Source organism: Alternaria ethzedia (genome assembly GCF_023757985.1).
Source record: "Alternaria ethzedia strain BMP 0044 chromosome Unknown scaffold_2, whole genome shotgun sequence".
In the NCBI taxonomy this organism is placed as follows: Eukaryota; Fungi; Ascomycota; class Dothideomycetes; order Pleosporales; family Pleosporaceae; genus Alternaria; species Alternaria ethzedia.
This window is the reverse complement of record NW_026056195.1, coordinates 1899573-1922542: the sequence shown is the minus strand read 5'-3', so window position 1 is coordinate 1922542 and position 22970 is coordinate 1899573. Positions and strand designations below refer to the sequence as shown.

The following is a 22970-nucleotide window of genomic DNA, read 5'->3' as shown; positions in this document are numbered from 1 at the left end:
ATAATGTGGCTTGTTTCGGCAGTGATGTGGTCACTATGGGAGGACAGATCTACTGGACTAAGGAGCAGAGTCTCACGGCGCGGGTCGTGGGCAGGATGCACATGGTGGTGAGGGTGTGCACTGGGGTTCTTAAGGCAGTGCTTTGGACGTCTGCATGGTGCAGCCTGTTGGATACTATCCCGATCTTCACGGTACTCTGATGCACGCCTCAATCGATCGAAGTAGGTCAGACACAGTGCGCTTCCTTGCAGCGAGGGTCTGGCTTGTAGCATGCACGCCCGCGATGTGTTCAGTACGTTGGGTAGGTGCTGCTCGGTCACGATGCAAAGGTCCCGGCGAGTTCACGGTCGTGGAAAAACTCTTCAACGGTCTCATCGATGTACTTTTCTGTCGATCGCGTCAAGAACATGCTTCTTGCGAGGCGTTCTATGCGAGGTGGGCAGGGTGACCCTGGGAGTATTGGGTTGCTTCACTTTTGGGCTTTGCGTGCGGTGACGCACGAAGGTTCTTGTCTTGCAGCTTGGTGCCAGGTTGGGCCCAAGTTCTATCTTCGCCGCTGTGCCGTTGATGGAGTCACCAGGCAGCCGGCAGCGATGGGGAAGGGGCAGTCAGCGGCGAGAGTCGTTGTCAGCCGCAGAAGCACCGTCCACATGCTCGAGCGCTCACCGCATGCGGGGCTATGCGCATAGGTGATGGCGCAATGTCCGGTGAGTTCTTGGTGCCCACAAAAAGAAACTTCTAGCGAATGTGACAGCTTGCAGGTAATGGTTCGCATAATGTGCGATGCGCGCGCTCCCGTCGTGGCTCGATGTAGGAGTAGGGCTGCGACGGCGCGGTGTGCCCATCTGGCTGCGAAGAGGGTACCTAGGTAAGGCAGACAGACTGCGCGCAGACAGGCACTGCCCGACGGCGCCCGTATGTATTTAGTCACTGGAGACGCGGTGTTGAAACACATGGTCCAGCGTGCGGTCGGTTGAGGTGGTGCGATTGGTTTGACGTCATCGGCCTCAGGGTACCTCTTGCCTTCTGGGCAGGCCAGAATCAAGTCTTCTGACGTGGTCCGCTATTCCTGACACTTGACGTCGTCTGCCCTACTCGCGTTCACCCTCTTATTACCCCACCTCGTTTGCTATCGCAGTCCGCCAGTATTGCGCATCCCCAACGATAGTGAGCGTGTTGATCAACACTCTCGCCAATCACCCAGCCCCGCCCGCTCGCGATCGACGCCTGCGAGTACCCGCCCTCGCTCAGCCGTTCACAGTCACGCCTAGCAGCGAGTCACCACGACTGGCTACGTAGGCGAGCACCCGCCGCCAGAGTCTACAAACATCCCCTATCCTCTGCTCCCCTCCTGCATTGCATTTGCATTGCGCACACTTCCGAGCCACTGCAACTTGCCCCTCCACTTCTCGTTCCACGACTCCACGCCGCACCATGTCGGTCATCTACAAGAGGAGCGAGCGCGACCGCGAGTGGGACACCACGTCGACGCGCACTGGTGCCACTGGCTATACCACGGTGCGGCGCTACAAGGTGCCCGACCACAGCCTCGAGGAAGACACGTACGAGACCGAGATGCGCATGGTCCACCGTGGGCGCGACGATTTCGACGACCGTCGCTCCGTCAAGGACTACCATATCGAGCGCCATGAAGCGCCCGCTCCCCAACGAGAAGTGAGACACTACCACTACGCCGAGCGTGAGCGCGAAGTTTCGCCCGTTCGTTCCGAGTATCGCATCCAGCGCGAATACGAGCGCTCCCCCTCACCAGCGCGCACCGAGATCCGCATCTCCCGGGACTACGACCGCGAGCGCGAGATCTTCCCACGGGAGCAGCCCTATGAGTTGGAGAAGTACTCGAGGTCTACTGAGTATTTCCGCCCCGAGCCGCTGCCCCAACCCCCACCACCCCAGCCCCAGTCCATCTACATCCGCAATGAGGCCCCCCAGCCCCAGCAGATGCCACCCATGCAGATGCAGATGCAGCCTATTATTATCCGCGAGGAAGCCCCTCAACCCATCATCATCCGCGAGCGCGTCCAAGAGCCCTCCTACGAGCTTGTTGAACGTACTGAAGAAGACAGACAGGTTGCTCGTCCGCAGCGCCACGAGGAAGATTACTACTACGAACGCAGAGTGAAGGAGATTGATCGCGGCGGTCGCTACGATGAGCGATACGCCGACGAGCGTGAATACGACCACCGATGGGGAGATAAGAACTACTACAGCGACGACGACATTTATATCCACAAGGAGAAGGATACCTGGGGCGGAAGCGAGACCCGCACCAAGCGTGATGTTGCTGCAGGTGCTCTTGCCGGAGTCGCTGCAGGCCAAATCATCAGGCATCACCGCAAGAGAAAGGGTGAAGCCGCTGGAGGCAACATAGGAAATGCCCTTGGCTACGGCACGCTCGGTGCTGTGAGTGCTGTGGCTCTCGATAGATTTAACAACCGTGACAGATCCCGGTCTGTTTCTTCTGATCGTGGCAGAGGCAGCCGCCGTGCCAAATCTCGCCACCGCAGCAAGTCGAGGGTGAAGGAGCTGGGCACGCTTGCCGCACTTGCCGGTGTTGGAGCTCTCGCCTACGCTGCCGGACAGAGGAACAAGAACAAGGTGGTCAAAGAGGAGACGGTTACGGTCATAGAAGATCGGCACCGAAGCAGGTCACGTCATGGAGGCAGATCGCGTTCTAGGAAGAGCCGAAGAAGATCCAGGTCCGCCTCAGTGGCTGATGACAGGGGTAGGTCTCGTAGCACGAGCAAACACCTAGACCCTAAACATCGCAACAACAGAGCAGCGCAAGTTGGTCTTGCCTCTGCCGCCGTAGCTGGTCTTGCGGCACGTAGCCGCAGCAAGTCGCGCAAGCGCAAGGGCAAGCGCTCACCGAGCCGGATTCGACAAGGTGTTCCGATTGCTGCCGCTGGTGTTGCCGGCGCAGCTGTCACTGGACTTTATGAGAAACGCAAGGCTAAGAAGGAGGCTAGGGCGGCATCGCGGTCCAAGTCAAGGTCGCGCTCAAGGTCCAGGTCAGTCCTCTCCCGCCTTACCGGACGCAGCCGCAGCAGACGTGGAAGTACAGTGAGTGAACCTGTTTTAGTAGAGTACGGCGATGATCCGGTGTACACCGATCGTGCCAGTAGTCGCAGTCGAAGCCGGGACCGCAGCCGCGCGCACCGTAGACGGCGAGGAAGCTCTTCTTCCTCTGGTGGTCGACGTGGAAGCCGGAGCCGGAGCCGGAGCAAGAGTCGATCACGGAAGGTCGCGGAGACGGCGGCGGTCGCCGGTGTAGCTGGTCTGGCTGCCCATGAAGCAGCGAAGCGGCGCGACCGTAAGAAGGCCGAAAAGGAAGCCGAACGACGACGTGAGTCCACCCCACGCCCACACCGCAATTAGCATACTCAACATCACCAGGCGAGGAGGATTCAGCCTACTCCACAGGCACCTACAGCCCCTATGATAGCCCCACGCCCACCGATGTCTCCACCTCCACTGCCCATCCTAACGACTCCCGCTACTTCCCTGAGACGAACTACTTTCCCCCTCCCCCTAGTGCTCCAGTAGATCCCAACCCCAACCTCAACTTCAATCCAAGCACCAACAACCCTTATCCTCCGTATAACCCAGCAGACTTCCCTCCGCCTCCTCAGAGCGCATACGAGCCAAATCATCCCTCACATTTCGTCAACCCACCACACGACGACTTGCATCTCGGCAACCCATATGCACCCCAGCACCAGCAACAACACGAACCCTATTACGGCCAGCCGCGACGTGGGGGTGACAATGTGAGTGCTCCAGTTCCTGATGGCGGTAAAGAGCACCATAACTTTGCGTCTTCACGTGGTGGGTGGAGGCCGCTGCCTGCCCATGAATCTGAACAATTCGCTGATACCAGACCAGGGCCCGTAGACGACCCACCTAGCCCGAGTCCGTCACCGGAAGAAGACAAGAGCGTACATTTCGACCCGGTCCCACAAGAACGAGAGATACCCTCCCGATCGGCCTCACGATCACGGGAGTCTTCATCCGATTCCGATTCCGAAAGGCAACACAGACATCGAGACGACCATAGTCACAAGCGACACAGGCGACGCAGGGATGACGAACGATCGGATGCTACAAGAGAGTCTGGCAGGGCCCGGAAAAGGCGTCACCGATCTGAGAGCCCCGGGTCAGATACCTCTGATGCTACCATTGAACTGCCACCGCGCTTCGACGAGAAGGGGCGGCAGCAGCCTGAGGACCCATTGGCGGAGAAGTTGGAGAGTATTCTGCAAAACATCTTTCGATAGCGTCTCTTGCTTTCTTGATTCTCTCTTTCTTTTGAGTTACATCTTTTCGGTTTACACAGGCACTTGATAAATTTTTCTTGGTGTTTCTTTGCTGTGTTTGGGCGTTTCGAGATGGGTCGGATCATGAAGACGAAGTTACGATGTCACTGCATTGAGTTGTATTCTTGTAATTATGCGTAATACTTTTTCCTTCGTACACTCTATTATGAATGTTATGTTTTTAATGTTCGCAAGACTGCCTCGATTGCCTATGTTCCATCGTGACTTCCTGTCTTGGGAGAGCACGAAAATAGAGGTGAAGGTGGCCATGGGTCGCACCTTCGTTGTTACACCTCAGGGTCGCCGCGGCTGCTCCTTCTGTAGACGTCCCAGCTTGGCATTTCGATAAACTTCACCATCACCGTCACCTTCTCCTTCCTTTAACCACACCTTCCCCCCGCTGCCGCATCGATCCTTCACACCCATCCGCACCTGTTTCGCTCAATTCTCAACAACATGATTGCGCCACGCTGCTTCTCAGTCTATGCCGCGCTATTGACGGTTCTCGCAACAGCAGCACTTTCTGCTGCTGCCGACTCGCCCTTTCCGTGCACTGGGTAGGCTTGGAAATTTTTCTTCTGCAGGACCAGTGAAGCTAATGCGCACAGTGGTTCCATCTACTTCACTGGCCACACAGTCGATGGCCTCCTCTTCCAGAACCCAGATCTCTACCACGACCTATATGTTTTCAAATGCGTCACTACGGTTGTCTTCACAGCGGATAGCGGTGGTGAAGCGGCCAACAATACTCGGGTGCAGGAGTTGGAGCGCGGTCTCGAAGATGCTTACAGGTTCATGTCCGACGTGGCTTCCGTTAGGCCGGATGGCACGCAGTCCCCGTCTACTTCGAACGAGGAAGCGCCACGTAAGGCGCTACGAGAGATCCTTATACTGCATAACGAGACTAACCAGTATATCACAGTTGCCAATGAGACCACGGTCCAGATCGGCAAACACACTATCGTCTCTTCTTCTCTCCTCGGCCTAGCGAACGCACAGATCCTCTACCTTCGTCTCCCGGACAGTACATACTTCGGGGAAGGCTACAAAGCATACGGCGAAGAGTCGCTCAAGAAATTGTACAGCGCAGACATCTCGGAGATTACCACTACCGACGGCAAGGCCACGTACACCATCGACGATCTCAAGGACATCAGCGCGACGATTCTTCGCGATCGCCGAGCCAACCAAATTCGCGTGATGAACTACCAGTCGGCTCTTTCTACGGACAATGACGATGATCAGCTCGATCATGCTGACCGAATCGTCTCTGCTAAGCTTGTGATGGACGTCGTGGAAGAGGAGGAGATCGGTGGGAATGTCACGGCGTAAGTTTGGTTTCACGGTTCCTTGAAAACTTGTATGCTAACGCTACCAGATATGCGTGCGACTCATTGCGCATACTGTCAATAAACAACCTCGAAACCCCGGACTACATCAAGAAGGTCGATGCATTCTTTGAGTATGCTAAGCGTGATCCCGACATGGTAAGTTGAAGTCCTATGTACATGATAGTAGTTCACTGCTAACTAAATTCAGTGCCAGAGTCTTGATGAATGTGGTCAGCGGCGTCAGAATATCAAAGATCCCTCCAAGGTCAAGTATAACGAGGTAGATCATGTTGCAAACTTTCTGAAGCGGGAGTACTACATCCGGATAGACACCGAAGCCTGATACGGGAACGTGTACTAGTACAGAATGTAGCCAGGGTTGACTCGAGAAACTTTCCTCCATGATGGAAAGATAATTGTGGTGGATTGTGAGATACTACATAGGATAGATACCACAAAAGGAATGAAGTCATATTCCCACTCACTACGCCCTCAACACCTCCAATGCAAAACAAAAAAAAGCTCACGCCTCGTCCTTCTTCCAGCCCGTCTTCCGTTTAGTGTCAAACTCAGACGGACTCAGCCTCCGTGCAGTAGGCTCTTGCCCAGGAGACCTCGGCGGCGAAACATCCTTCTTCTCTTCCTCTTCTGGTTCCCAAGCCCTCCGCTTCTCCAACTTTGCCTTCAAAACAGGATCCATGCCCTCCATGCCTGATGATGGCTTGCGCTGCGGCACGGGCGGCGGCGGCCTCCTCGTTTCGCTCGTCCTCCTCAATCCAGCCCTCGAGTCCATGGCGACGGGCATAACAGGCGGAATCTGGCCCCTAACCTCCCTCACGACGGGGACATCAGAAGCGGCGATGGCGCCACCGAGACGTGCGAATGGCGCCGGGCTCGTGGGTGACATGGGTATGCCTGAGGTTGATGGCGTTCCGGGGATCTCTTGCGAGGGGTGCATGGGGGCACGACGGCTGCCTATCATCATGTGACCATACGTTTGGTCGCCAACAGCGGGGAGAGAGTAGTTGATCTCTTTTGGTGCGGGCTTGGGCGCTGGAGGGGGTCGGGGTGCAGATTTGTTGACGGCGGGTTTGGGGGCTGGGGCTGGGGGCGCAGGTGGTGTGGCGGGTGGGGATGGTGGTGCGGCGGTCCTTGATCGGAGCTGTGGGGGGTGTTAGGTTAGTAACTGATGTTGAGATGATATAGGACTTGGACTTACTAGTTCTTCTCGGTACTTCTTCTCCTGCTCCCATCTCTCATTCTCCCTCAAGGCTCGCTGCTCCTCTTCCTCCTTTTCTCTCTTCTTCCGGTCTGCTTCTTCTCTGGACCTTTGGATCATCAGATCCAGATCCCGTTGTTCTTTGGCCAGTCGGTCGAGCTCCGCCTTTCTCTGCCTTTCGATCTCCTTTGCTTGTGCTTCCTCTTCTGCCAATCTCTTCTCATGCTCCCGCCGGCGTCGCTCAATGTCCTCTGCCATCTTCTTATCATGCTCTGCCATCTTCTTCTCATGCTCTCTGCGTTTTCTTTCCATTTCCTGTTCCTTTTCAGCCATCTCTCTCTCTTGGTCCCTAAGTCTTCTCGCAATGGCTTCTTCATCGGCTTCTTTCTTGGCCTGCCGCCGCTGTTCTTCCGCCTCCCTGAGGTCTCTCTCCCTAGCTTCCTCCTCGTCCCGTCGCCTTTGCTCCACTTCCCGGCGGCGCTTCTCCATAGCTTCTTCGTCGGCTCTTTCTTTCGCCCGACGTCGTTGTTCATCTTCCCGGCGGCGTTTCTCCGTAGCTTCTTCTTCGGCCCTCTGATCCGCTCGGCGTCTTTCTTCGGCTTCCCTGCGACTTCTCTCCCTGGCCTCTTCATCAGCTCGCTGCTTTCTGTCCGCTTCCCGGCGGGCTCTGTCCCTGGCTTCTTCGTCGGCTTTTTGCTGAGCCCGTCGTCTTTCTTCCGCCTCCCGGCGGTTCTTCTCTTTAAGTTCTTCCTGCCCACGTCGGAATGCTTCTGCGGCTTCTTCGTTTTCTCGGCGTTTGTGTTCTCTTTCTTTTTCCAAGTCACGGCGCATGGCGGCTTCTTCGTTGTCGCGGAGACATCTGTTGCAAATCCCGTTTTGGTCTCTGGTTTTTACGGTGCAGCGATCTTTTGTCCTCGAATTGTCACGGTCACAGGGTACTCTGGTCCTATCGTAGTAGGGGCAGTTGAGAGTGACGACATGATCATCCTGCTTGTGACCGCATTCGAGTATCGTGATTGTGTACTTGCACATCCTGGGCGAAAATGTGGGTGAGCCACGAGACGAATGCGAGTGTAGGTCGGCAGCGTAATAGTGGGGTTAGAGCAAAGGGATGTTGAAGGAGATCAGGAAATGCTATGATAGCAACGATTGATACTTATATGGCGCAGATGTTGACCGCCCCCTTGTACTAGTGAAGTGCTGCATGAGTGATGTACACGTACACGTAGTGGCATCATATGACTCTGAAACATGGCTGGAAGAAGCGGCCGGTGTTGTAAGCCTGTGAAGATACCGAATTGACAATGCAAACATTAGTACAACTCATCAAACGGCAAGCTTGCCTGCGTCCGCGCAGAGCGCCGTCAATGAGGCGAACAGCGGCCGATTGGTCAGACACCATGGCTAGGGTATCTTTCCACCTACGGCGGCACAGAGGGAAGAATCCTATGCGTCTCTCAGTCCACCGACTGCTACTCCTAAGGATGCAATGTCGCGAGGTGCCCCCAGCGTATGTGTTAGCAGACCCACAGTTCCATCAGACGTGGTTGACCGCCGTAGGCGCATTCCACGAGCATCGATGCGGCTCTGTACCGAGCCATTTTTTGCGCAGAAACTAATACGGGACGTTGCCAACAAAGGAATCCGCAGGCTAGACTGCCGCGGATGCCAGAGAAAAATGAAGCTTCCGCAGTGCGCAGCAGCGACGAAACGCACGAGGACGGTGTCGGTGGGGATAGCTACGTGGCGGCCTCGACTGTACTGGGCATGGCTCGCTGCAGCAAAGGCGGTAATGTGTTTCAAGCAGCGAAGTCGTGGATCCATGTAGCTACGGGAGAACGGCGATCAGGTAATGCTATCGATCACGCACAACATGAAGCGATGTTAGGATGACCTGAACTATGCGGAGAAGGAATGAGGAAGCGTCGAAGGTACGACGGAGTGGAGATGTTGGGCGCGGCCAATCAGAGGCGGCTGATTGCAATGACCCCTGCACATTTACTTGGCGCTTCGGACGAGCTTCATCGTTGACATCTTCAATCGACGCCATCGCCTCCAGCCCGCAGCACAACCCACCATGGCCTCAAGACTCGTCCCCCTCGCATGCAGGATTGCCCCACGGGCCTCGCGACAGTTCCAGAGGGCTCAATGGCGGGCTTTCAGCGTTTCGCGACCGTCATGGAACGAGAGCGGCTCGCTCAACGTTGTATGTATTTCATTCATCTTGCGCTGGAAGCCGAGCTAATACGTCTGTAGCACCGCGACACGCCTCAAAACAACCTCAAAATTCCCTTCAAATTTACACCACAAAATGAGGAACTCATCCAAGAGATCGTCTCCCGATACCCCTCCCAATACAAGAAGGCCGCCGTCATGCCGCTGCTCGACCTCGGACAACGCCAGCACGGATTCTGCAGCATCAGCGTCATGAACGAGGTTGCGCGGATACTGGAGATGCCACCAATGCGTGTGTACGAGGTTGCGACTTTCTACACCATGTACAACCGGGACCCCGTGGGCAAGTTCCACGTCCAGGTCTGCACAACTGTGAGTAGACACCATGTTTGGCAATGAGGGTAGCAGCTGACACAATCAAGACCCCATGCATGCTTTGCGACAGTGACTCGGTTATGAAGGCTTGCGAAGACGTATTGGGCGTACACCACGGCGAGACCACCGCAGACGGCCTCTTCACATTCTCCGAGGTCGAATGCCTTGGTGCATGTGCGAACGCGCCCATGGTCCAGATCAACGACGACTACTACGAGGACCTAACATACGACTCGACAGTCAACCTGCTCAAGGCCCTCAAGGCCGCCGAACAATCCACCGGTGCGCAGCCCGGAGGCAAGGGTCTGGCATCTGGCAAGGGATCGCTGAACGTAGAGGCGGGCGCCGGTGAGGCTCTCGCCAACGAGCAGGGACGCCAATACGCGGCTGGCGGCCTCAAGCTGCCATCACCAGGACCATTGAGTGGAAGGAAGAGCTGCGAGCCGGCTGCTGGATTGACTTGCTTGACAAGCGAGCCCTGGGGTAACGAGACTCTGCGGAAGGATGGCGAGCTATAGAGGGTCTTTGTAAATACTGTAACATTTTCCCTTGCATTCGGAGTAAAGGTCTTGGGGTTGATCTCCCTGTAGACCATCTCAAATGTCATACTAGTTCAACTATTTGCGTATGCAGGTTTTACATGTGACACCTTGCTGTCATTACTTCACTGCGCGATTCACATCCAGGCACCAAACACTTCCACGCCAGTGACGCATTGCTTAGTTTGTATGATGGCTGCCAGAGACGTAGAATACTATCCATCCACTTACATATCTTGCTTCGATCTTGGTCACTCCATCACTCCGCAATTTCAACAGAAATCCAGCAATCACCAAAACCAACATCATGCACTCCCCCATCCAACCCATCACTATACTAGCCTGCCTCCTCGTCCTAGTCACCGCGACTACAGCCCTTAACCGGATCTCCCCTACAACACTATCAACCCGCTCCATCATCAACAAAGACCAAGACCCCACACCAACAGACGTCACCACAACCGCCAAAAAACGGTGTCACATATGCATCGACAAGCTCAACACATGTCATAACGTAAGCACATCCCCATTCCCCCTATCATGTGCAAATACTAACACACGCATCAACATTAGAAAGGAAAGAAGAGCTGGGAATACTGTCGCGACGAGCAGTGTGAACACTCTTATTGCTTTTGTCATGGGTGCAAGGGCATGTAAGTATAACCATCTATATTCCAATATGAAGGGACAGTGTAGAGCGGTACTGACGGAGACCAGTACATGTGCTGAACGTGACAGAGGTTGTGGTGAAGCGCTTGAATGATGGGGTTGGGAAGGGATCGATTAGTTGTGCGGTGGAAGGGAGGGATCGGTGATGACATGTGCCTCTGTTCTGCTCACGCATGGGGGATGAGGATAGAAAATGACGTGCTGGACTTAGCGGAACACTCGCTGCTCTATACATCACGGACAAGTATTGATGTAAAGCAGTTCCATTATCCCCAGTTTCCCAGGTCCACCATGAAACTATCTATATTGTACAAGCCATGCCAAATCATGTCCGCGTAGCAGACTCGAATATGCTTCTATGTATGATGCATGACCGCTCGTTCTGTTTGGCTCTAAAGAAGAGGAAGAAGGAAAAGTTGCATGTAAAGCTGTGCAACTTGCAAGGACTAAAACCCAGTCAAACGCCTTCGCTGTTATCCATGGGAGGTCGTTCCCAAATCAGACCCCCAGGCCGTGCTGATCCTTCCCAAATGCAATGCTTGTGTTTTGTATCAATCGCTTTCGTTGACGTTATACAATGCCACCTGCTGTCGGTGAACGGTGTCGTGTATCTTTCTTCCCGTCGGAATAGCGCTCGTAATGTGAAGTTTCTTGTTGATTTCTTCTGCCGTAGTCCGTTTCGACGATGGTGAAGGTGGGACTGTCTGTCCTACAAGAAGCCCGAGTTCCCCTTGCCCATGAGCAGGTCTCGTGTCATCTCGAAGCTGAGCCAACTGCTAGCCATGCTGGGCGCGACCTTGAGAAGGTTGGGCACAATACCCTTGTACAGACCCCGGAAGCCTTCTGTCTTGATGATCTGCTTGATGGCGTCGCCGATTCCTGCGTACTGGTATCCCATACCGCTCATAGTGTTGATCTGGAATCTCCGCCGCAGAACATCGAATGGGTAGGTGATGGTCTGCGCAACAGCACCGGATACGGCACCAGCTCCTAATTTGCCGATGGCACCCGGGTCTTTCTGACCCTCGCGTGTAAACTTGGTACGGGCGATCTCGTACACCATAAAGTTAAGGCCAACATACGGTGCGACACCAGCCACTGTGGGAAGGATGCCACGGTATAGCGCCGGGAAACCGCCCTCGGTCTTGTACATAGTTACAAGCAGCGCCCACATGCCCGGTAGCTTCTGGCCAGCCTCCTTCTTGAGATCGGAGAACGATGCGGACTGGATGGATAGGCGTGTTCGGACGATATCGAGTGGGTAGGTGAACGTGACGGAGGTGATACCAGCAAGGCCACCACAGAGTAGGCGCTGGTAGGCATCGAGAGGGGCACCTGGTTCACTCTCGAAGAACTAAGACAAGTTAGATATGAAACTTTGGGACATACCATGGCCGTCGTCGTCTCTGCAGAAACCTCCGCGTCCTTGAATATCTCCTCCCGGCTCAATTTGAGCTTTCAATCGGTGAAGCTTCAGATCCTTCCCCACTTACCGCCCTCTCTCTTTCGTCCGCCTTTACCTTGTCCCATCCACCCCAATGTTTGAACAGCAAATCGCTCGCTGAAATCAAGAACACGCTGAGCAGAAGAGAAACAGACGTACCCGCTTGTAGACGTTGTATGCGCTGAACTGTACGGCCGAGTATGGTACAATCCGTATGCAGTTGGTGCCGTTTCCGGCCATGAATCCTCTCCATCCCTCTTCCCTCCACATCTTTGCCAGAGCCTTGGGTACGGACATCTTGTATTCCTCGCGGCCAACGCTCTGGACTTGGAATAGAATCTTGAGGCGTTCGAGAGGCGATACGACGGTTCGTGAAACCGCGCCAGCTACGCCGCCGGCGACGAAGGAAGCCAGAACTGGCTGCGCAAAAACCTGGCGAACGCGCTGGAGGCTAGTGATGTCGGGCGTGCCGAGGGGCTGCGGTGAGGGGTCAATTGATGTCCTGCGACTAGAGATTTCACCTTGACTCACTTTTATGCCCTTGCCTGGTTCGTCGCTCATGATGGCGGGCGGTTGCGATTGCGGCTTCTCGGATGGTTTCGACATGACGCTGTTTGGCGTTGCTCTAAACGCGGCGCTGTTGCTCTAAAAAGCAGGATATTGTTGTCCGGGCGGGGACAAGTTCTATCGACGGAAAGAAAAGGTCGCGCGACGTAGTGTCGAGGTCATCGGAAAATGGTGTTGCGGAGGTGAAGACAGATTTCCGGCCGTTCGAGGTGAGCAGGACTTGTCGATGAGCGGTGAATTCGATCTTCCATGCAAGGCAGCTTTCAAGTGAGTGTTTGTGTGTGTAGTCGCGCGTGTGTCATGGGCGTCGCTGCTCGGTAGGGTTGTCGTGTTTGGATCGTCTCTGGTAGCGGAGATTTGGGGATACCGCGGGAGGAAGGAGCGAATTTTAGTCTAGCGCCACGAATCGACGAATGCCATCAGCCATGCTTATAACAACCACGGTCCTCGCTGACGGCCCGGGTACTCGCGATCTGATACTTGGCTCTGGTTGACACCTGTCGTCTCCCTCCGGCATCAGCCCCTTGACGGGGCTGACTGCGAGCCGCCATGATTCGACGCGCATCATGGCAACACGTCAGGGGAACACCAGGGCAGATGCACGCAAACTGGCGTTGCGCCTCAGTCACCCCTTACTAGACGACGCAGTCAGCTGCGCACTGTCACTCCTTCTGCGTCAGCCGTTGTTGGAAACACTATAGAATGCTGTTTTAGAGTTTTGCTGCTCATGATCTTGATGGACTGTATCTGGCTTGGATGAGTGTCGTCACATGCGGAATGGTACCGCCCTGGCTCTCCATCACCAGATACTGCGAATGCATCCAAAACGCACGCACCGATGAGCACACGACCCCACACCCAACTGAGATCGCGTGCTCACTAGACTCTGGAGAACAGCGGGGTACAAACGTCGGCCGTGGACGTTGACACATCGTAATCGTAGATTCGGCGTTCCGAGGTTGAAGACGATAATATCTCGGGAGGTGACCTCACATCTCGAGTCCGAGATGATGAGCTATCGCGAACACAGTGATTGTCCTTCAAGTCATGTCAAGGCCGCTTGCAACATATAGTTCTCCTAGCTATCGTCCTTTCTATCGCGAGTGTTTGGGAAGGACGTGGACTTGGGGTGACATGTCGAAATCGTTGACGTACGTTATCGATAAGAGTATATAAGTTCTGCGAAGGCGAAGGCGACGCACAACAGTTGCACCTTCCCTATGCTGTCACGTCGTATATTTCGGCAGCTCACAGATAGCTTGCTCCTGGAGTCTTCCCATCATCCAGTAGCGCCAGCGTGTTTTGCCTTGAGACACGCGACTCGTGACTCTCACCAATCCAGTCACAGGCTCTCAGATCGGCGTGCATCCTCATCTTCAACAAGATGGAAGTCACGCCAAGGCAGGGACTTCTTCGCCAAGGAAGCCAAAGTACAAGGCTTGAAGAGTCGCGCTGCATTCAAGCTGCTTGAAGTAATTGCGCCTCGGTCTGTGACTGCGCACTGACTAACGTGCCACAGCTTAACACCAAGCACAAGCTTTTCCAACCCGGGCAGACTGTCGTCGATCTCGTATGTTTGTCGCCTTCACTGAAAACACGATGCTAAAGGACCCCAGGGTTTTGCACCAGGATCATGGTCCCAGGTTCGCCAGATCCATCTACACAAACTACAGCATCTTAATGTCTCCAGGTTGCTGCAGACCGTACTGCTCCAGAGGGCCGTGTCATAGGTATTGACTTGATACCCGCACAACCCCCGCGAGGCGTCTCCACCATACAAGGCGACTTCTTGTCACCTGTAATCCAAGACGAGGTTCGAGCCTATGTGCGAGATCCGGACCTGGGCAGACCCAGAAGACAGGTTTCTGGGAAAGCGAGCGAGGGACTTACCGAAGAAGAGCTGGACGACATGGAACGAGGATACATTGATATCGAACGACATGCCCATCTGGACGGCGCAGAACTCGAACCGATCGGGCGCCCAGCAGAGATCGGTGACAGCGAACAAGATGCTCCAACTAGGCTCTCGTTGAAGGAGAGGGATTTGCAGCAGGGCAGAGCAGTAGACGTGGTGCTCAGCGACATGTCAGAACCCTGGGACCAAACGGCCGGCTTCTACAAGAAGAGCCTTAGTGACCCATATTTTAGGATGATGAACACCAGCGGAAATGCTTTCAGAGACCACGCCGGCAGCATGGTGGGTAGTCCGCCGATCACTCTTGATTTTACTAAATTTCGTAGGACTTGTGCATGGCCGCCCTGACATTCGCATTCGATACGCTCAAGACTGGCGGCCACTTCCTCTGCAAGTACTACAAAGGATCAGAGGAAAAGGCATTCGAGACAAAGCTGAAGCGTCTCTTTGCCAAGGTGTACAGGGAGAAGCCGGAATCCTCTCGCGCTGTAGGTTTTTCCGCACAGTGGATGTTCCACGCTGACTGGCTCCAGGAATCTAAAGAGGCGTACTTTGTGGCACTGCGCCGCAAAGAGAAACCGACGAAGGAGGAGGTCTTTGAAGAATAATCAGGGAGACACCGCCTTACGAAATGCTTATTACTACTGTATTTCTGCATCTCACTTCGGCCCGAGAGGTGCAGATCCCAAGGAGCTCTTGAGCACGTTTTGCTATTGAGACAAGGACTATACTCGTCGGCGCCCACATTCCGACGTCATGCAGCCACATGGATGTATCACACACACCGAAGGAGCGTTGAGAGGTTAGATCCCGGTTAAGAAACCCATCCACACACCGCGTGATGAGCTAGAGCTCGCTTAGAAGTGGCAGCATGGGAGCCTATGATGTAGTTACACTCGATTGCCAAGCTCAACTTGAATACAACGTGGCGTTTTCAGAAGTGCATGAGAGAAATAGGTAACAAGTGCGTGCGTCCGTCCTGGAGGATGAGGGCGCGTGCTGCCTCGAGATGCCTCGATGTCAACATGGCCGAGTCTTCCTAAGAGTCAGTCACATGGCATATGCAGGTGGCGGCGGTTCATCTAGTTGGCGGATAAGAGCCTCAGACCCGGTATTAATGGCAGGCCGTGGTACCTGGTGACGGATCTGGAAGCGTCTCGTCCCATGTTCGGGAGATATGTCAAGCATTTTTGTGGGCCCATGTGACAGGGATGCTGGAGGTGTGAGGTTGCTTAAGGCACTGCATTAGGACATGCTTGCACGCTGGTCCAGTAGGGCGCCATGCGGGATTTGATGTATTCTGGAGTTCCTTTGGCGATGCTGGGTGCGCTCGTGAGGACGTAGTCGCGCGGGAACAAAGAGGGCGAGGACGGCCAACTTGACTCGCTCGGCTGGCCTGAGCTGGGGTTGCAAAGCTTCTAGAGCCGAAACCCAAGCTTATCACGAACCGCACGTTTTCTCCCATCAACGGATCAACCCACCGATCAATCTAAACCGAGTTGTGCGACGTGGCCAATGAGTGCCGATAATGGATTTCAATAACCCTAATGCGTATGGCGGCCAGTTCGCCAATTCCCCGCAACACGCCCAATTCGATGCACAGGCGCGGCTCCAGCAGCAAGCCAACCCACATGGGCAGTACGGGCAGTCCCCGTCGTTCCCGGGCATGGGTGGCGCCATGGGGAGCAATGGCATTCAGCCAGGAGCCCCGTATCTCCAGCAGCGAGGTAAGCCAGTGACGTGCGCGTTTCTTGTCCTGCCCTATCGCCGCCCGTGGGCGCGTTCCTCGCAGCCTGGCTGACATGACACCATGGAGCAGCCGCCATGCAGCAGGCGCAACAGCAGCAACAGCAGCAACAGCAGGCGCAGCAACAACAACACCAGCTGTCGTCGCCTAGCCCCTACTCGAACGCGCCCTATGCGCAGACGATGCCCTCGCCTGCCCACCACCAGTTTGCCCAGAACCGCCAGACGGCCTCCCCTGCCAGCACCACTGGCCAGGCACCCTATGCGACACCGCAGCCACAGCCCTCGCCCAGCAGCATGCAGACCAACGGCCAGCAGACCCCCATGAACCTCCAGCTGCCCGTCAAAGCGGAGCCGCCCCAGGTCCAGACGCCCGTGAAGCAGGTGCCCCCGTCGCCAGTGTCGCCCGCCAACCCGGCGCGTAATGCAGACCGCGTCGCAACCCTCCTCGACATCAACAGCATCCTCATCAAAGAAGTCTGCGAGCTTCAGACGCAGGGCAAGGCAGGCCAAGTAGGGCCTACGCCAGAAGGGAAGCCCGAAGGCGACAAACCGCAGCCATCCAAGGAATACGTAGAGTGAGTGCTGCGCATCCCTTGCGCGACGTCAGCTAACAGCCCCAGCTACATGCGCCGCCTCCAAGCAAACCTCGCCTACCTTGCGCAGAATGCGGAGAAGGTGCCCAAGCCTGGCCAACAAATACAACCGGGGCCCGCCATCATGTCGATACCCGCTTCGCCCGCCGACCTCGTCAAGCTGTATACCAAGCTGCAGGAGCTATTCCCGGGATGGAAGGGGCAAACTCCTCAAATGAAGCAGTCGCCCGGGCCGCAACGAATGAACTCGAATGCGTCACAACCACCGAATAGTGCAGGCCTGCAGCAAAATTGGGGGCAGAATGCGATGCAGCAAGGGATGCAGCAATCACAGCAACAACAACAAACGAAGCAGGAGAACCAATAAGGGCGGGCTAGCAACCTCCATCGCAGGCGTATGGACGGCGTTACTGTACTTTTATACCTCGTGTAAGATTGGCGTAGGCAACATGTGCTTGCCATGGGTGTTTAAAGAGAATGCGCAGAATAACTGGACATCCGGTACTTGTGGAAATCATTTTCGTTAGGCACAAGCAGTCCGGTCGAAGGAGCGTTATCGATAGGCGATTGGCACTGGATACATTTCTATAATTCGGAATTCAAGATTGGTCGACACAGGCAGCTGCATTCGCAAAAGATTATGGCTAACGAGGCCCTGCAGGTGGCTGTTCAAGAGTCGCCAGAGAACATGCATGGCGTCATGACGATTGATTTGGTACAGCACACGTGGGATGACAAAGCACGCTTCCAAGGTGATTTCACTGGCTCTCAGTCGCACCTTCCTCTTGACACCTCCTATCTGCATCTTTCCCAACGGTAACGCGCGGCAAATGTACCTCTGATATCCTACAGTGTTAACGCCAGGCTAACACCCGGTCGGCTGCGTTGACGAGTGGAGTCGTTGTACGAGACGGGTCCAATCACGCGCAGTCGTGTGCTGAATAACGCTTCATGGCGATGTGTAAGGTCTTTAGTCCAACGCCAATCTATGAAGGTGTAGGAACATGAACTATGCGCAGTTAGAGCTTGCTGACATACCTATCACTAAAGGCATCAAGATTATCACTAAGTAGATACGAGATGCTCATCATGACTATGCATCCAACAGTTTCCAAGGACATATATTTACATGGCAGTCGAAAGTGCCCCATGCAACTCGCTGATTACACCACAAGAGACGACTACCAGGCCATTTTATAGCACAGCGCAATGTCCCCTAGAAGACTGACTTCCCTACTGTCTTTGGCCCTCTTAGGTCTCGGCACATTATCCTCACCTCTCCCTGGTCCCGCCCTTCCTCTCCCAGTCAGAACAGTAGCTCAGCTTTCAACAGTCCCAACCTGGCTAGAAAACATCGTCGTCCGACCAAATGGCGATCTTCTTGTCACTGAACTGGCTCCAGTCCCCATACTCTACACCATCAAGAACCCATCACTAGGAAACGCAACCCTAGAACCCATCTACGAGTTCCATGCCACCAATGTCACCGATCTCCTCGGAATAACAGAAACAGCCCCAGACACGTACGCGATTATCGCTGGAAATGCCACAACAAACTCGACTGGCTACGCCGGTACCTGGTCCGTATGGCAAGCCACCTTCGCCTCTGCCAACATCTCCACGCCCACAGTCCACAAAATCGCAAACGTACCTCAGGCAAAACTACTTAACGGCGCCGCCGCCCTGACTTCCGACCCCTCCATCGTCATGATTGTAGATTCTCAATATGGCCTCCTCTTCCGCTTCGATACCAAAACTGGAACCAGCGAGATCATCGCCGATGGACCAGAACTCAAGCCGTACCCGCAACTGCACAACGCTACTGTGGGATTTGGTGCCAATGGTATCAAGATCCGCGATGGGTGGGTGTACTTCAGTAACTCGGATCTCATTGCCATATACCGCGTTCCCATCACTTCGAAGGGGTACATACCGCCTAGCCCCAAGGGGAGTGTGGAACTATATGCCAATCTGACTGCGGTAGCCGACTTTGTAGATGACTTCACGTTTGGTCCGGATGGCACGTTGTGGGCCGTGAGCAACTACGAGAACACAGTCATTGCTGTGAGTCCCGGTGGGAAGAAGATGGAGGTAGTGGCAGGTGCAAAGGGGTCAGTGACGTTCGCAGGAGACACTGCGGCAGCGTTTGGGAGAACAGACAGGGATCGGGATGTACTATACGTGAGCACTGCTGGGGGTTTGGCGATGCCTGTCAATGGGAGTGTTGTGGTGCCTGGGAGCATCGTCGCGGTTGATACGAGGGGGTACGCGTGTTAGGAAGGACATGGTTGGCCTTGCAAGACTCCACATGTGTACGTCGCTGTGGTAGTCTCAAGCTGACTGCATAATCTCTACGTAATTAGAACAAGACGTGAGATTAAGATTGATGCATCAGTGCTTCGTCGGGTTGAACAGAGAAGAAGCACTATGGCAACAGCATCATTGGGGCTTACGTCAGTGGATGCTTCTCTCCAACACTACATCACCGCGTCAGCTTTCAGCAAGTCACTGAATGCAAGGGACAGGAATTGAAATCAACAGTCTTCTATTCATCACATGTGTCGCTACACCAATCCACCACACCCCCTCAAACACAACTGTAACTAGAAGTTAAACAAAAAAGCAATATGCTGAAGCGATCGTTTTGCATCAGAGTGCGCATACGTTCGTTCTATGCCCATGAAGTCCCCAGAGAACAAAGCCTGATCCCAAGGATATACCCAAAAATATACACACATGCAACAAACAGAGAAGAAGTCTTTTAACCACACACAAAAACGCCTAACCCATCCGTCTTACTTAAAAAGAAGCGGGGAGAGAGGAAGTTAGGTGCTTAAGCGGCACCAGCGTAGACCTTGCCAACAGCCGAGAGGCCGCTGCCAGAGTTAAGCTGGTTCTCACCGTCACCGACCATGAACCAGGAGTAACCCTGGACCTTGTCGGAGCCGTCGAGGTAGGCCATGGCGTCCTTGAGGAAGCTGGCGGCTTGCTCCTCAGAGGCGCTGCCGGGGTTGAGGCCGAACTCTGTGATCCAGACCTTCTTGCCGCCCATGTCCGCGGCCTTTTCGACCTGGGCTTGGAAGCGGTCGATGGTCTGCTCGTCGTAGATGTCGTAGAAGTGGATGTTGGTTGCGTCGACCTTGGCGTCGGGGCAGCAGTCGTTGAAGCGGCTGAGCCAGTCGAGACCCATCGGGGCAGGGCCTTTTAGGTTAAGTCAGTATGTGTCTCACATGCAATTCGTAGAGCCAAAACTTACCGTTGGTAACGGAGGGTCCGACAATGGTGACCTCGGGGTGGGCGGCCTTGACGGGGTTCATGTATTCCTTCCAGGCGGTGCAGGCGGCTTCGGGGCTCAGGTTGCACTGCGAGGTGTGGTCGCACTCGTTGAATCCCATGACGGCGGTGGAACCCTTCTTGACGGCTGTGTCGACGTTGGCGAGCCACTCGTCGGCAGAGGACTTGCTGGGACCGTGCATCATGGGGACGAACGAGGTGCCAATGTCGTTGCTCTCAACTTGTCCCCAGTTGTAACCGAAGCCGAACTTGCTGCCGAAGGTGGTGCAGAGGTGAGCCTCGTTGTAGGCGAGACCGCGCTTGACGCCACTGTAGCTGTTACCAGCAGTGGGGGAAGGAGCAGCGGAAGAGGCGACGGAGGTGGCCGACTCGACGGGCTTCTGGGGAGCGGATGCGGTGATCTCGGGGGTCTTGGAGGTGGGCGCCTCAGGAACGGCAGGGTACTCAGCCTTGGATGACGAAGCAGCAGGAGGAGCGGCGGGGTACTCGGCAGCGGGAGAGGTGGTGGCCTCAGCTACGGGAGTCTCGACGGTGCTCTGAGCAGCGGAGGAAGTGGGCTTGTCGGCAGGAGGAGCGGCAGGGTACTCAGCGGCCGTGGAGCTTGACTCAGCGACGGGCATGACTGAAGAAGGGACTCCGTATCCAGTGCCAGCGGCAGATGAGGTGGGGACAGCAGCACCGCCTCCGGGAGTGACGGTGACAGTGACCTTCTCGGAAGCAGTCACAGTGACAGTTGCGCCACAGACACCAGTGGAGGCATCGGCAGCCTCAACCTGCTTGTTGCCTCCAGCAAGACCGGAAGGCTTCTGGTAGACGGTCTCGTACTGAGTGTAGGTCGAGGTCGAAGTGGTGTCGATGGTGGTAGTCTGTTCACCGGGGTAGGCACCAGTACCGGTAGCCTGAGCCATGGCAGTGGTGTTGGAGTTACCCCATCCGTTGACAGGGTAAGCAGCCCTGTGGTGGAACTTCTCGTGCTGGTAGTGGGGAACAGCCGCAACAGCGGAGGCGAGGGCCAAAAGGCCGGTAAACTTGACAGAGGCAGACATGTCGATGTTCGGTGTAGATTGCAGGTTAAGGATGTGCGTTACGCTTTGCTTGTAGGGTATCGATGAGTAAAAGCAGATGCGGCTAACCTGAGCGCGAAATCGTTGGACAGTCGAACAATGAACGTGATAGTCAGAGAGCGACAAGAGAATGTACCGAGCAGAAATGCTCAAAGGAGTGGACAGGCAACGACCGTGTTTGGTGTGAGTCTGAGGATCAGGATGTGACAAAAAGAACGGGGAGGGCGGGTGATTTTCAACTTGATATATTTTTCGCGGGGAATCCGGGCGCTCGATCCTTTCGCAAATGCGCCTGGCTAGAACCTTTCACACCTTCAGGCTCTGCGCAAGCGGGTAAGCCAGGGGTTCAGGTGGAAATAACCCACTTGGCCATTCACAGCTCAGAAGAGGCCTGAGCCGCTAAGGTCGTGGTCCGTCTTGATTAGCTACCGCATGGCGCCGTGCGTTTCACGTAGCCGCCACATTCAGGTACACCCGCTCACCGACGCATGCCAGCAGGGGCCGTATACCGTTTGCGTCGGTTTCGGTGTCAGATCTGCTTTTTGCGTCTGCAAGCTGCTCTATCGATAGATGTGAAAGTCATCCTGTCAGACATGTCGCCCACGTGAATGTTATCGACGTTCGCTGCGTGGTGTGCGTTGGTCCCACATAGTGACAGGACCACAGATCCTTCACAAGTCTTGGTACTCGCGGAATCCCAAGGGGTGGGGCCGGGCGCAAAGACCGCGCGGGTTGATCGAGTATTCTAGACGCAGACGCTCTCATTTCCGAAAGTGTGATCGCCTCTGCGGGAGTCTGACCAGTTCTATCGAGCGATGACGAGGCCCTCATCCCGGCGACCATCGTCTTGTTTGTTGAGCGTTAACCGTGTTCGGGCTCGCGACCCAAAGGGGCTGAGGACTGGAGGTGTGCCGAGAGGGCGTATGCGATGCTGACGAGGCTTTCTCGTATCGACGAGTCAACACTGAGGCGGTCCGATGCAAAAATACCAACCGATGTGGCACGGCAGGCCCTCCGCGCGCGACCTCGTACTCAGCCGGCTCCCTTGCTCATGCACTTCAGCTCAGCTTAGCACACCTCTATTATCCATGGTTATGTTCGCAGTGTTCTAAAGCGTCGACAGATTCACAAGTCACGATAAGATTATTTCCGGTGTTCATGGACAAGGTGTCGGGTCGCATCAACGGTGACCTTACACCCACGTCAACCACAACGACAACGTGGTACGCACGCGAAAGCGCTCCGCCAGGCTGGTCCTTGTCATAATTACCGACATATCCCTCCCTCTATCGGGCTCCGAACGTCTTTGTTTTCTTCTGTCTGCCGATAAACAGATAACGCAGCTGTGACGCTTCCACCGACGTCACACGATCACAACGAGAACTCCCATCGTATGCGCCTGAAGACATTGCGCTCGAGATCTGCCTCCCCGATTTTGTGCCATCAACAAGAGAACCGATTCTCCACGGTGAGGCACCTCATTCGCTGGCACACTAACACGCATCCAATACGAGTCGAGGCGACTGTCAACCAGCCCTGCGCTATCGATATAGCCTATCGATAGGAAGGAGGTTCCTGCATAAGCGCTGCTGGTCTTGCGCAGCCTAACGCATGCGCTCTGCGCCCGGTGTGTCAAACTTCATCTCCCAACAGTTGGGCATGACATGTGTCTACGTTTGCCATTGTTTGTCGTTCTGAAAAC

General features: G+C 55.0%; 9 protein-coding genes across 9 annotated transcripts; 6 read left to right on the top strand and 3 right to left on the bottom strand.

Moving 5' to 3' along the window:
• Positions 1 to 1434: 1434 nt before the first annotated feature.
• On the top strand, positions 1435 to 4295 carry J4E87_001438 (uncharacterized protein; the record flags this gene model as incomplete). Its single annotated transcript, XM_049373082.1, has 2 exons — positions 1435 to 3364; positions 3415 to 4295. The coding sequence occupies 2 exons, from the start codon at positions 1435 to 1437 to the stop codon at positions 4293 to 4295; spliced, it is 2811 nt and encodes a 936-aa protein (XP_049237740.1).
• A 495-nt stretch (positions 4296 to 4790) lies between these two features.
• On the top strand, positions 4791 to 6008 carry J4E87_001437 (uncharacterized protein; the record flags this gene model as incomplete). Its single annotated transcript, XM_049373081.1, has 4 exons — positions 4791 to 4891; positions 4943 to 5662; positions 5713 to 5821; positions 5874 to 6008. 4 exons carry the CDS (start codon positions 4791 to 4793, stop codon positions 6006 to 6008), a joined length of 1065 nt encoding a protein of 354 aa, XP_049237739.1.
• A 180-nt stretch (positions 6009 to 6188) lies between these two features.
• J4E87_001436 (uncharacterized protein) lies at positions 6189 to 7916 on the bottom strand (the record flags this gene model as incomplete). Its single annotated transcript, XM_049373080.1, has 3 exons — positions 6189 to 6827; positions 6885 to 7743; positions 7909 to 7916. 3 exons carry the CDS (start codon positions 7914 to 7916, stop codon positions 6189 to 6191), a joined length of 1506 nt encoding a protein of 501 aa, XP_049237738.1.
• A 1045-nt stretch (positions 7917 to 8961) lies between these two features.
• On the top strand, positions 8962 to 9952 carry J4E87_001435 (uncharacterized protein; the record flags this gene model as incomplete). The annotated part of the gene is made up of 3 exons (XM_049373079.1): positions 8962 to 9090; positions 9141 to 9431; positions 9482 to 9952. 3 exons carry the CDS (start codon positions 8962 to 8964, stop codon positions 9950 to 9952), a joined length of 891 nt encoding a protein of 296 aa, XP_049237737.1.
• Positions 9953 to 11351: 1399 nt separating this feature from the next.
• On the bottom strand, positions 11352 to 12647 carry J4E87_001434 (uncharacterized protein; the record flags this gene model as incomplete). The annotated part of the gene is made up of 3 exons (XM_049373078.1): positions 11352 to 11996; positions 12246 to 12563; positions 12618 to 12647. 3 exons carry the CDS (start codon positions 12645 to 12647, stop codon positions 11352 to 11354), a joined length of 993 nt encoding a protein of 330 aa, XP_049237736.1.
• Positions 12648 to 13873: 1226 nt separating this feature from the next.
• J4E87_001433 (uncharacterized protein) lies at positions 13874 to 15176 on the top strand (the record flags this gene model as incomplete). The annotated part of the gene is made up of 6 exons (XM_049373077.1): positions 13874 to 14125; positions 14173 to 14223; positions 14270 to 14296; positions 14344 to 14850; positions 14895 to 15056; positions 15102 to 15176. 6 exons carry the CDS (start codon positions 13874 to 13876, stop codon positions 15174 to 15176), a joined length of 1074 nt encoding a protein of 357 aa, XP_049237735.1.
• Positions 15177 to 16096: 920 nt separating this feature from the next.
• J4E87_001432 (uncharacterized protein) lies at positions 16097 to 17277 on the top strand (the record flags this gene model as incomplete). Its single annotated transcript, XM_049373076.1, has 3 exons — positions 16097 to 16295; positions 16388 to 16892; positions 16938 to 17277. 3 exons carry the CDS (start codon positions 16097 to 16099, stop codon positions 17275 to 17277), a joined length of 1044 nt encoding a protein of 347 aa, XP_049237734.1.
• Positions 17278 to 18119: 842 nt separating this feature from the next.
• On the top strand, positions 18120 to 19187 carry J4E87_001431 (uncharacterized protein; the record flags this gene model as incomplete). Its single annotated transcript, XM_049373075.1, has 1 exon — positions 18120 to 19187. The coding sequence occupies one exon, from the start codon at positions 18120 to 18122 to the stop codon at positions 19185 to 19187; it is 1068 nt and encodes a 355-aa protein (XP_049237733.1).
• A 556-nt stretch (positions 19188 to 19743) lies between these two features.
• Positions 19744 to 21250, bottom strand: J4E87_001430 (uncharacterized protein; the record flags this gene model as incomplete). Its single annotated transcript, XM_049373074.1, has 2 exons — positions 19744 to 20111; positions 20167 to 21250. The coding sequence occupies 2 exons, from the start codon at positions 21248 to 21250 to the stop codon at positions 19744 to 19746; spliced, it is 1452 nt and encodes a 483-aa protein (XP_049237732.1).
• Between the last annotated feature and the right edge of the window lie 1720 nt (positions 21251 to 22970).